Here is a 13,212-nt window from a genome sequence, read left to right on the forward strand (position 1 = left end):
ATGTTCCACAGCGCTTCTGACTAAATATTCTGTGGACAGATGAAACTACAGTTGAGTTGTTTGGAAGGAACACACAAGACTGTGTGTGGAGAGAAAAAAGGCACAACACACCAACATCAAAACCTCATCCCAACTGTAAAGTATGGTGGAGGAAGCATCATGGTTTGGGGCTGCTTTGCTGCCTCAGGGCCTGGACAGCTTGCTATCATCGAGGGAAAAATGAATTCCCAAGTTTATCAAGACATTTTGCAGGAGAATGTAAGGCTCTGTCCACCAATTGAAGCTCAACAGAAGGTGGGTGATGCAACAGACCCAACACACAGAAGTAAATCAACAACAGAATGGCTTCAACAGAAGAAAATACGCCTTCTGGAGTGGCCCAGTCAGAGTCCTGACCTCAACCAGATTGAGATGCTGTGGCATGACCTCAAGAGAGCGGGTCACACCAGACATCCCAAGAATATTGCTGAACTGAAACAGTTTTGTAAAGACGAACGGTCCAAAATTCCCCCTGACCGTTGTGCAGGTCTGATCTGCAACTACAGAAAACGATTGGTTGAGGTTATTGCTGCCAAAGGAGGGTCAACCAGTTATTAAATCCAAGGGTTCACTTACTTGTTCCACCCTGCACTGTGAATGTTTACACAGTGTGTTCAATAAAGACATGAAAACGTATAATTGTTGGTGTGTTATTAGTTTAAGCAGACCGGTTTGTCTATTGTTGTGACCTAGATGGAGATCAGAATACATTTTATGACCAATTTATGCAGAAATCCAGGTATTTCCAAAGGGTTCACATACTTTGTCTTGCAGCTATACATAAACCCTACAATAGGGCAAGCATTCACTGTAAAACTCACATTCACTATCATTAGTAGTCATCAAGTGTATTAGTGCAGGTCTGGAACAAAAGCCTGCAACCCCAGTAGCTCTCCAGCAGGAGGGTTAGTTGACCACTCCCAGTTAAGTCCTACTTGTGTCACACAGAGAAGCATCCCTGTTATTGCACAATTTGGTGTAGTGGAGGGACTCACACACTATGTTAAGTATGGTGCCGGGTTGGGGTGAATTCCATTTCAATTCCAATTGGAAGTTCAGTTAACTTCCTGAATTGACTGAATAGAAATGGAATTCACCCCAACCCTGGTATGGTGCCTTTTCACTTCAACTCAAGCCACGGCCAGCGTGCATCTCCATCTCCGACCTGCTGCCTGAAGAAGTCCACACTGAGCCTGGTGCCTGGCAGGCTAAAGTACAGGCTCTTCTGCAGGCCTCTGCTGCTGCTCAGTCTCCTCCTGTCCTTCTTGCCCAGGCGCATGTCGTTGAAGAAGGCGTTCTCATCCAGAATGAAGGTGTGGTCAGGGAGGCAGTGTAGCTCCGCTGTCCGATCCTTCTCCAGAACAAACTCCTGCAAAGCCCTCTGGGGGGAACCAACACAAAGGGATTATAGGCAAAAACAAGTACACTGCCTGAATTGACTGGATTGAAAACTGAAGTGACCTCAACTCGCGTTGTCCAGAAGGAACCATTCATTCAACCCTACAGCAGCGACCATCACCTTATTGAGTGGGTCTGTGTGCACCAGGGTGTGTGAGCAGAGGTGATGGATGTACCTTATTGAGTGGGTCTGTGTGCACCAGGGTGTGTCTGTGTGCACCAGGGTGTGTCTGTGTGCACCAGGGTGTGTGAGCAGAGGTGATGGATGTACCTTATTGAGTGGGTCTGTGTGCACCAGGGTGTGTGAGCGAAGGTGATGGATGTACCTTATTGAGTGGGTCTGTGTGCACCAGGGTGTGTGAGCGAAGGTGAGGGATGTACCTTATTGAGTGTGTCTGTGTGCACCAGGGTGTGTGAGCAGAGGTGATGGATGTACCTTATTGAGTGGGTCTGTGTGCACCAGGGTGTGTGAGCAGAGGTGATGGATGTACCTTATTGAGTGGGTCTGTGTGCACCAGGGTGTGTGAGCAGAGGTGATGGATGTACCTTATTGAGTGGGTCTGTGTGCACCAGGGTGTGTGAGCAGAGGTGAGGGATGTACCTTATTGAGTGTGTCTGTGTGCACCAGGGTGTGTGAGCGAAGGTGAGGGATGTACCTTATTGAGTGGGTCTGTGTGCACCAGGGTGTGTGAGCAGAGGTGATGGATGTACCTTATTGAGTGGGTCTGTGTGCACCAGGGTGTGTGAGCAGAGGTGATGGATGTACCTTATTGAGTGGGTCTGTGTGCACCAGGGTGTGTGAGCAGAGGTGATGGATGTACCTTATTGAGTGGGTCTGTGTGCACCAGGGTGTGTGAGCGAAGGTGAGGGATGTTGAGTGCTCTGAACTGGCTCTGCCACAGTGAGGTCCATGCTCCGTATGAGTCCACCACTCTGAAGGCCAGCGGAGGGCAGGATGAAACTGACTCTGGGTCTGGAGCGGTCTGCTCCTCGGGCTCGGCTGTCTGTTGTCCTGGGACATGTTACACACCTGTCAACCAGACAGCATCACCAGCAGAATGGTGTGAACTGGAGAGACTAAAATACAGTCTATACTGTGTCTACTTCAAATTAAGCCTACACCTGCAACCTCGACTAAAAAAGCACTTTCAATGGAGATGTTCTTTTTAGTCTAGAGACTGGGTCTGGGCCCGGCTTGGAGCGGCCGGCTCCTCAGCTGGCTGTTGTCCTGGGGATGGGGAGACATTAGAGACCTGTCAAACAGAGAGCACTAACAGCATGCTGTACACTATGTGTGTAGAGAGATTAGAGAGGAATGTCTCTCCTAACTGAAATCAAGAAAGGCCAAAATGTGAGGGAAAACATCTGTCTACTTTATGGGATGTTTTCCTGGACCCAGATCACACCGACGTCTAGCCCCTGACTAAAACGCCCTTTTAATAAACATTCACTCTTTAGTCTGGGAACAGGCTTCATCTGGGCCCTTTATGAAAAGCTCATGTAAAAACATTGAGCTGTAGTGTAGTTATCCTCACTGGTAGCTCCTCCTCTCTTGTTCTTAGAGCGGCTGGTCTTGGCCCTGCCCTGGCTGAGCTGGATCCCCTGGAGGATGTCTGTGTTGGGGGGAGGTGGGGACAGGGCCTGGTCTGGACAGGACAGCAGGGTGGCCAGGGTCAGGGCATGGGGTCCTCCACCTATTATTAGGACGTCCAACATCACACGGCTGGCATGAGACACACACACGCACAGAAAAAAAGTGACAAAATCTAAATCAAATGTAAAAAACATTCTAATACTTGGTAAAAAACAGGTGTAAACTAACAGTGAAATGCTTCCTGACGGTCCTTCCCACCAATACAGAGAGACAGAAATAGAAATAATAGAAAGATAATAACACAAGGAATAAATCCACAACGAGTAACAATAACTGGGCTGTACACAGAGTACCAGTACAGAGTCAATGATAACTTGGCTATATACACAGAGTACCAGTACTGGGTCAATGATAACTGGGCTATACACAGAGTACCAGTACTGAGTCAATGATAACTGGGCTGTACACAGAGTACCAGTACTGAGTCAATGATAACTGGGCTGTACACAGAGTACCAGTACTGAGTCAATGATAACTGGGCTGTACACAGAGTACCAGTACTGAGTCAATGATAACTGGGCTGTACACAGAGTACCAGTACTGAGTCAATGATAACTGGGCTGTACACAGAGTACCAGTACTGAGTCAATGATAACTGGGCTGTACACAGAGTACCAGTACTGAGTCAATGATAACTGGGCTATATATACAGAGTACCCGTACTGAGTCAATGATAACTGGGCTGTACACAGAGTACCAGTACTGAGTCAATGATAACTTGGCTGTACACAGAGTACCAGTACTGAGTCAATGATAACTGGGCTGTACACAGAGTACCAGTACTGAGTCAATGATAACTGGGCTGTACACAGAGTACCAGTACTGAGTCAATGATAACTGGGCTGTACACAGAGTACCAGTACTGAGTCAATGATAACTGGGCTGTACACAGAGTACCAGTACTGAGTCAATGATAACTGGGCTATATACACAGAGTACCAGTACTGAGTCAATGATAACTGGGCTGTACACAGAGTACCAGTACTGAGTCAATGATAACTGGGCTGTACACAGAGTACCAGTACTGAGTCAATGATAACTGGGCTGTACACAGAGTACCAGTACTGAGTCAATGATAACTGGGCTATATACACAGAGTACCAGTACTGAGTCAATGATAACTGGGCTGTACACAGAGTACCAGTACTGAGTCAATGTTAACTTGGCTGTACACAGAGTACCAGTACTGAGTCAATGATAACTTGGCTATATACACAGAGTACCAGTACTTAGTCAATGATAACTTGGCTGTACACAGAGTACCAGTACTGAGTCAATGATAACTTAGCTATATACACAGAGTACCAGTACTGAGTCAATGATAACTTGACTATATACACAGAGTACCAGTACTGAGTCAATGATAACTGGGCTGTACACAGAGTACCAGTACTGAGTCAATGATAACTTAGCTATATACACAGAGTACCAGTACTGAGTCAATGATAACTTGGCTATATACACAGAGTACCAGTACTGAGTCAATGATAACTTGGCTATATACACAGAGTACCAGTACAGAGTCAATGATAACTTGGCTATATACACAGAGTACCAGTACTGAGTCAATGATAACTTGGCTGTACACAGAGTACCAGTACTGAGTCAATGATAACTTGGCTATATACACAGAGTACCAGTACAGAGTCAATGATAACTTGGCTATATACACAGAGTATCAGTACTGAGTCAATGATAACTTGACTATATACACAGAGTACCAGTACTGAGTCAATGAATACTGGGATGTACACAGAGTACCAGTACTGAGTCAATGATAACTTAGCTATATACACAGAGTACCAGTACTGAGTCAATGATAACTTGGCTATATACACAGAGTACCAGTACTGAGTCAATGATAACTTGGCTATATACACAGAGTACCAGTACTGAGTCAATGATAACTTGGCTGTATACACAGAGTACCAGTACTGAGTCAATGATAACTTGGCTATATACACAGAGTACCAGTACTGAGTCAATGATAACTTGGCTATATACACAGAGTACCAGTACTGAGTCAATGATAACTTGGCTATATACACAGAGTACCAGTACTGAGTCAATGATAACCTGGCTATATACACAGAGTACCAGTACTGAGTCAATGATAACTTGGCTGTACACAGAGTACCAGTACTGAGTCAATGTTAACTTGGCTGTACACAGAGTACCAGTACTGAGTCAATGATAACTTGGCTATATACACAGAGTACCAGTACTGAGTCAATGATAATTTGGCTATATACACAGAGTACCAGTACTGAGTCAATGATAACTTGGCTATATACACATAGTACCAGTACAGAGTCAATGATAACTTGGCTATATATACAGAGTACCAGTACAGAGTCAATGATAACTTGGCTATATACACAGAGTACCAGTACTGAGTCAATGATAACTTGGCTGTATACACAGAGTACCAGTACTGAATCAATGATAACTTGGCTATATACACAGAGTACCAGTACTGAGTCAATGATAACTTGGCTATATACACAGAGTACCAGTACAGAGTCAATGATAACTTGGCTATATACACAGAGTACCAGTACTGAGTCAATGATAACTTGGCTGTACACAGAGTACCAGTACAGAGTCAATGATAACTTGGCTGTACACAGAGTACCAGTACAGAGTCAATGATAACTTGACTATATACACAGAGTACCAGTACTGAGTCAATGATAACTTGGCTATATACACAGAGTACCAGTACTGAGTCAATGATAACTTGACTATATACACAGAGTACCAGTACTGAGTCAATGATAACTTGGCTATATACACAGAGTATCAGTACTGAGTCAATGATAACTTGACTATATACACAGAGTACCAGTACAGAGTCAATGATAACTTGGCTATATACACAGAGTACCAGTACTGAGTCAATGATAACATGGCTATATACATCGAGTACCAGTACTGAGTCAATGATAACATGGCTATATACATCGAGTACCAGTACTGAGTCAATGATAACTTGGCTATATACACAGAGTACCAGTACTGAGTCAATGATAACTTGGCTATATACACAGAGTACCAGTACAGAGTCAATGATAACTTGGCTATATACACAGAGTACCAGTACTGAGTCAATGATAACTTGGCTGTACACAGAGTATCAGTACTGAGTCAATGATAACTTGGCTATATACACAGAGTACAAGTACTGAGTCAATGATAACTTATCTATATACACAGAGTACCAGTACAGAGTCAATGATAACGTGGCTATATACACAGAGTATCAGTACTGAGTCAATGATAACTTGACTATATACACAGAGTACCAGTACTGAGTCAATGAATACTGGGCTGTACACAGAGTACCAGTACTGAGTCAATGATAACTTAGCTATATACACAGAGTACCAGTACTGAGTCAATGATAACTTGGCTATATACACATTGAGTACCAGTCTTGAGTCAATGATAACTTGGCTATATACACAGAGTACCAGTACTGAGTCAATGATAACTTGGCTGTATACACAGAGTACCAGTACTGAGTCAGTGATAACTTGACTATATACACAGAGTACCAGTACTGAGTCAATGATAACTTGGCTATATACACAGAGTACCAGTACTGAGTCAATGATAACTTGACTATATACACAGAGTACCAGTACAGAGTCGATGATAACTTGGCTATATACACAGAGTACCAGTACTGAGTCAATGATAACTTGGCTATATACACAGAGTACCAGTACTGAGTCAATGATAACTTGGCTATATACACAGAGTACCAGTACAGAGTCAATGATAACTTGGCGATATACACAGAGTACCAGTACTGAGTCAATGATAACTTGGCTGTACACAGAGTACCAGTACTGAGTCAATGATAACTTGGCTATATACACAGAGTACAAGTACTGAGTCAATGATAACTTAGCTATATTCACAGAGTACCAGTACAGAGTCAATGATAACTTGGCTATATACACAGAGTACCAGTACTGAGTCAATGATAACTTGGCTATATACACAGAGTACCAGTACAGAGTCAATGATAACTTGGCTATATACACAGAGTACCAGTACTGAGTCAATGATAACTTGGCTGTACACAGAGTACCAGTACTGAGTCAATGATAACTTGGCTATATACACAGAGTACAAGTACTGAGTCAATGATAACTTAGCTATATTCACAGAGTACCAGTACAGAGTCAATGATAACTTGGCTATATACACAGAGTACCAGTACAGAGTCAATGATAACTTGGCTATATACACAGAGTATCAGTACAGAGTCAATGATAACTTGGCTGTACACAGAGTACCAGTACTGAGTCAATGTTAACTTGGCTGTACACAGAGTACCAGTACTGAGTCAATGATAACTTGGCTATATACACAGAGTACCAGTACTGAGTCAATGATAATTTGGCTATATACACAGAGTACCAGTACTGAGTCAATGATAGCTTGGCTATATACACAGAGTACCAGTACTGAGTCAATGATAACTTGGCTATATACACATAGTACCAGTACAGAGTCAATGATAACTTGGCTATATATACAGAGTACCAGTACAGAGTCAATGATAACTTGGCTATATACACAGAGTACCAGTACTGAGTCAATGATAACTTGGCTATATACACACAGAGTACCAGTACTGAGTCAATGATAACTTGGCTATATACACAGAGTACCAGTACAGAGTCAATGATAACTTGGCTATATACACAGAGTACCAGTACTGAGTCAATGATAACTTGGCTATATACACAGAGTACCAGTACTGAGTCAATGATAACTTGGCTGTATACACAGAGTACCAGTACTGAATCAATGATAACTTGGCTATATACACAGAGTACCAGTACTGAGTCAATGATAACTTGGCTATATACACAGAGTACCAGTACAGAGTCAATGATAACTTGGCTATATACACAGAGTACCAGTACTGAGTCAATGATAACTTGGCTATATACACAGAGTACCAGTACAGAGTCAATGATAACTTGGCTATATACACAGAGTACCAGTACTGAGTCAATGATAACTTGGCTGTACACAGAGTACCAGTACTGAGTCAATGATAACTTGGCTATATACACAGAGTACAAGTACTGAGTCAATGATAACTTAGCTATATTCACAGAGTACCAGTACAGAGTCAATGATAACTTGGCTATATACACAGAGTACCAGTACAGAGTCAATGATAACTTGGCTATATACACAGAGTATCAGTACAGAGTCAATGATAACTTGGCTGTACACAGAGTACCAGTACTGAGTCAATGTTAACTTGGCTGTACACAGAGTACCAGTACTGAGTCAATGATAACTTGGCTATATACACAGAGTACCAGTACTGAGTCAATGATAATTTGGCTATATACACAGAGTACCAGTACTGAGTCAATGATAGCTTGGCTATATACACAGAGTACCAGTACTGAGTCAATGATAACTTGGCTATATACACATAGTACCAGTACAGAGTCAATGATAACTTGGCTATATATACAGAGTACCAGTACAGAGTCAATGATAACTTGGCTATATACACAGAGTACCAGTACTGAGTCAATGATAACTTGGCTATATACACACAGAGTACCAGTACTGAGTCAATGATAACTTGGCTATATACACAGAGTACCAGTACAGAGTCAATGATAACTTGGCTATATACACAGAGTACCAGTACTGAGTCAATGATAACTTGGCTATATACACAGAGTACCAGTACTGAGTCAATGATAACTTGGCTGTATACACAGAGTACCAGTACTGAATCAATGATAACTTGGCTATATACACAGAGTACCAGTACTGAGTCAATGATAACTTGGCTATATACACAGAGTACCAGTACAGAGTCAATGATAACTTGGCTATATACACAGAGTACCAGTACTGAGTCAATGATAACTTGGCTGTACACAGAGTACCAGTACAGAGTCAATGATAACTTGGCTGTACACAGAGTACCAGTACAGAGTCAATGATAACTTGACTATATACACAGAGTACCAGTACTGAGTCAATGATAACTTGGCTATATACACAGAGTACCAGTACTGAGTCAATGATAACTTGACTATATACACAGAGTACCAGTACTGAGTCAATGATAACTTGGCTGTACACAGAGTACCAGTACTGAGTCAATGATAACTTGGCTATATACACAGAGTACAAGTACTGAGTCAATGATAACTTAGCTATATACACAGAGTACCAGTACAGAGTCAATGATAACGTGGCTATATACACATAGTACCAGTACAGAGTCAATGATAACTTGGCTATATACACAGAGTATCAGTACTGAGTCAATGATAACTTGACTATATACACAGAGTACCAGTACTGAGTCAATGAATACTGGGCTGTACACAGAGTACCAGTACTGAGTCAATGATAACATGGCTATATACACAGAGTACCAGTACTGAGTCAATGATAACTTGGCTATATACACAGAGTACCAGTACAGAGTCAATGATAACTTGGCTATATACACAGAGTACCAGTACTGAGTCAATGATAACTTGGCTATATACACAGAGTACCAGTACTGAGTCAATGATAACTTGGCTATATACACAGAGTACAAGTACTGAGTCAATGATAACTTAGCTATATACACAGAGTACCAGTACAGAGTCAATGATAACGTGGCTATATACACAGAGTACCAGTACAGAGTCAATGATAACTTGGCTATATACACAGAGTATCAGTACTGAGTCAATGATAACTTGGCTATATACACAGAGTACCAGTACTGAGTCAATGATAACTTGACTATATACACAGAGTACCAGTACAGAGTCGATGATAACTTGGCTATATACACAGAGTACCAGTACTGAGTCAATGATAACTTGGCTATATACACAGAGTACCAGTACTGAGTCAATGATAACTTGGCTATATACACAGAGTACCAGTACAGAGTCAATGATAACTTGGCGATATACACAGAGTACCAGTACTGAGTCAATGATAACTTGGCTGTACACAGAGTACCAGTACTGAGTCAATGATAACTTGGCTATATACACAGAGTACAAGTACTGAGTCAATGATAACTTAGCTATATTCACAGAGTACCAGTACAGAGTCAATGATAACTTGGCTATATACACAGAGTACCAGTACTGAGTCAATGATAACTTGGCTATATACACAGAGTACCAGTACAGAGTCAATGATAACTTGGCTATATACACAGAGTACCAGTACTGAGTCAATGATAACTTGGCTGTACACAGAGTACCAGTACTGAGTCAATGATAACTTGGCTATATACACAGAGTACAAGTACTGAGTCAATGATAACTTAGCTATATTCACAGAGTACCAGTACAGAGTCAATGATAACTTGGCTATATACACAGAGTACCAGTACAGAGTCAATGATAACTTGGCTATATACACAGAGTACCAGTACAGAGTCAATGATAACTTGGCTGTACACAGAGTACCAGTACTGAGTCAATGTTAACTTGGCTGTACACAGAGTACCAGTACTGAGTCAATGATAACTTGGCTATATACACAGAGTACCAGTACTGAGTCAATGATAATTTGGCTATATACACAGAGTACCAGTACTGAGTCAATGATAGCTTGGCTATATACACAGAGTACCAGTACTGAGTCAATGATAACTTGGCTATATACACATAGTACCAGTACAGAGTCAATGATAACTTGGCTATATATACAGAGTACCAGTACAGAGTCAATGATAACTTGGCTATATACACAGAGTACCAGTACTGAGTCAATGATAACTTGGCTATATACACACAGAGTACCAGTACTGAGTCAATGATAACTTGGCTATATACACAGAGTACCAGTACAGAGTCAATGATAACTTGGCTATATACACAGAGTACCAGTACTGAGTCAATGATAACTTGGCTATATACACAGAGTACCAGTACTGAGTCAATGATAACTTGGCTGTATACACAGAGTACCAGTACTGAATCAATGATAACTTGGCTATATACACAGAGTACCAGTACTGAGTCAATGATAACTTGGCTATATACACAGAGTACCAGTACAGAGTCAATGATAACTTGGCTATATACACAGAGTACCAGTACTGAGTCAATGATAACTTGGCTGTACACAGAGTACCAGTACAGAGTCAATGATAACTTGGCTGTACACAGAGTACCAGTACAGAGTCAATGATAACTTGACTATATACACAGAGTACCAGTACTGAGTCAATGATAACTTGGCTATATACACAGAGTACCAGTACTGAGTCAATACTGATATACACAGGTACAGTACTGAGCAATATATACACAGAGTACCAGTACTGAGTCAATGATAACTTGGCTATATACACAGAGTACCAGTACTGAGTCAATGATAACTTGGCTATATACACAGAGTACCAGTACTGAGTCAATGATAACTTTGCTATATACACAGAGTACCAGTACTGAGTCAATGATAACTTGGCTATATACACAGAGTACCAGTACAGAGTCAATGATAACTTGGCTATATACACAGAGTACCAGTACTGAGTCAATGATAACATGGCTATATACACAGAGTACCAGTACTGAGTCAATGATAACTTGGCTATATACACAGAGTACCAGTACTGAGTCAATGATAACTTGGCTATATACACAGAGTACCAGTACAGAGTCAATGATAACTTGGCTATATACACAGAGTACCAGTACTGAGTCAATGATAACTTGGCTGTACACAGAGTACCAGTACTGAGTCAATGATAACTTGGCTATATACACAGAGTACAAGTACTGAGTCAATGATAACTTAGCTATATACACAGAGTACCAGTACAGAGTCAATGATAACGTGGCTATATACACAGAGTACCAGTACAGAGTCAATGATAACTTGGCTATATACACAGAGTATCAGTACTGAGTCAATGATAACTTGACTATATACACAGAGTACCAGTACTGAGTCAATGAATACTGGGCTGTACACAGAGTACCAGTACTGAGTCAATGATAACTTAGCTATATACACAGAGTACCAGTACTGAGTCAATGATAACTTGGCTATATACACATTGAGTACCAGTCTTGAGTCAATGATAACTTGGCTATATACACAGAGTACCAGTACTGAGTCAATGATAACTTGGCTATATACACATTGAGTACCAGTCTTGAGTCAATGATAACTTGGCTATATACACAGAGTACCAGTACTGAGTCAATGATAACTTGGCTGTATACACAGAGTACCAGTACTGAGTCAATGATAACTTGGCTATATACACAGAGTACCAGTACTGAGTCAATGATAACTTGGCTATATACACATAGTACCAGTACTGAGTCAATGATAACTTGGCTATATACACAGAGTACCAGTACTGAGTCAATGATAACCTGGCTATATACACAGAGTACCAGTACTGAGTCAATGATAACTTGGCTGTACACAGAGTACCAGTACTGAGTCAATGTTAACTTGGCTGTACACAGAGTACCAGTACTGAGTCAATGATAACTTGGCTATATACACAGAGTACCAGTACTGAGTCAATGATAATTTGGCTATATACACAGAGTACCAGTACTGAGTCAATGATAACTTGGCTATATACACATAGTACCAGTACAGAGTCAATGATAACTTGGCTATATACACATAGTACCAGTACAGAGTCAATGATAACTTGGCTATATACACAGAGTACCAGTACTGAGTCAATGATAACTTGGGTATATACACACAGAGTACCAGTACTGAGTCAATGATAACTTGGCTATATACACAGAGTACCAGTACTGAGTCAATGATAACTTGGCTATATACACACAGAGTACCAGTACTGAGTCAATGATAACTTGGCTATATACACAGAGTACCAGTACAGAGTCAATGATAACTTGGCTATATACACAGAGTACCAGTACTGAGTCAATGATAACTTGGCTATATACACAGAGTACCAGTACTGAGTCAATGATAACTTGGCTGTATACACAGAGTACCAGTACTGAATCAATGATAACTTGGCTATATACACAGAGTACCAGTACTGAGTCAATGATAACTTGGCTATATACACAGAGTACAGTACAGAGTCAATGATAACT

The 13,212-nt window shown here is 41.2% G+C and overlaps 1 protein-coding gene across 1 annotated transcript in view; it reads right to left on the reverse strand.

Annotated features, from left to right (window-relative positions):
* The window catches only part of LOC120039973, a 32,267-nt gene extending 29,114 nt beyond the window's left edge, over nt 1-3,153 (reverse strand). Inside the window, exons 1-3 of the mRNA XM_038985290.1 lie at nt 2,973-3,153; nt 2,259-2,437; nt 1,205-1,420 (exon numbers count right to left, since the gene is read on the reverse strand). Coding sequence (XP_038841218.1) covers nt 1,205-1,420; nt 2,259-2,437; nt 2,973-3,153 — 576 coding nt within the window. The remainder of the gene's footprint in view (nt 1-1,204; nt 1,421-2,258; nt 2,438-2,972) is intronic.
* Nucleotides 3,154-13,212: the final 10,059 nt, after the last annotated feature.

Source organism: Salvelinus namaycush, unplaced genomic scaffold, assembly GCF_016432855.1.
Source record: "Salvelinus namaycush isolate Seneca unplaced genomic scaffold, SaNama_1.0 Scaffold315, whole genome shotgun sequence".
Classification (NCBI taxonomy): domain Eukaryota; kingdom Metazoa; phylum Chordata; class Actinopteri; order Salmoniformes; family Salmonidae; genus Salvelinus; species Salvelinus namaycush.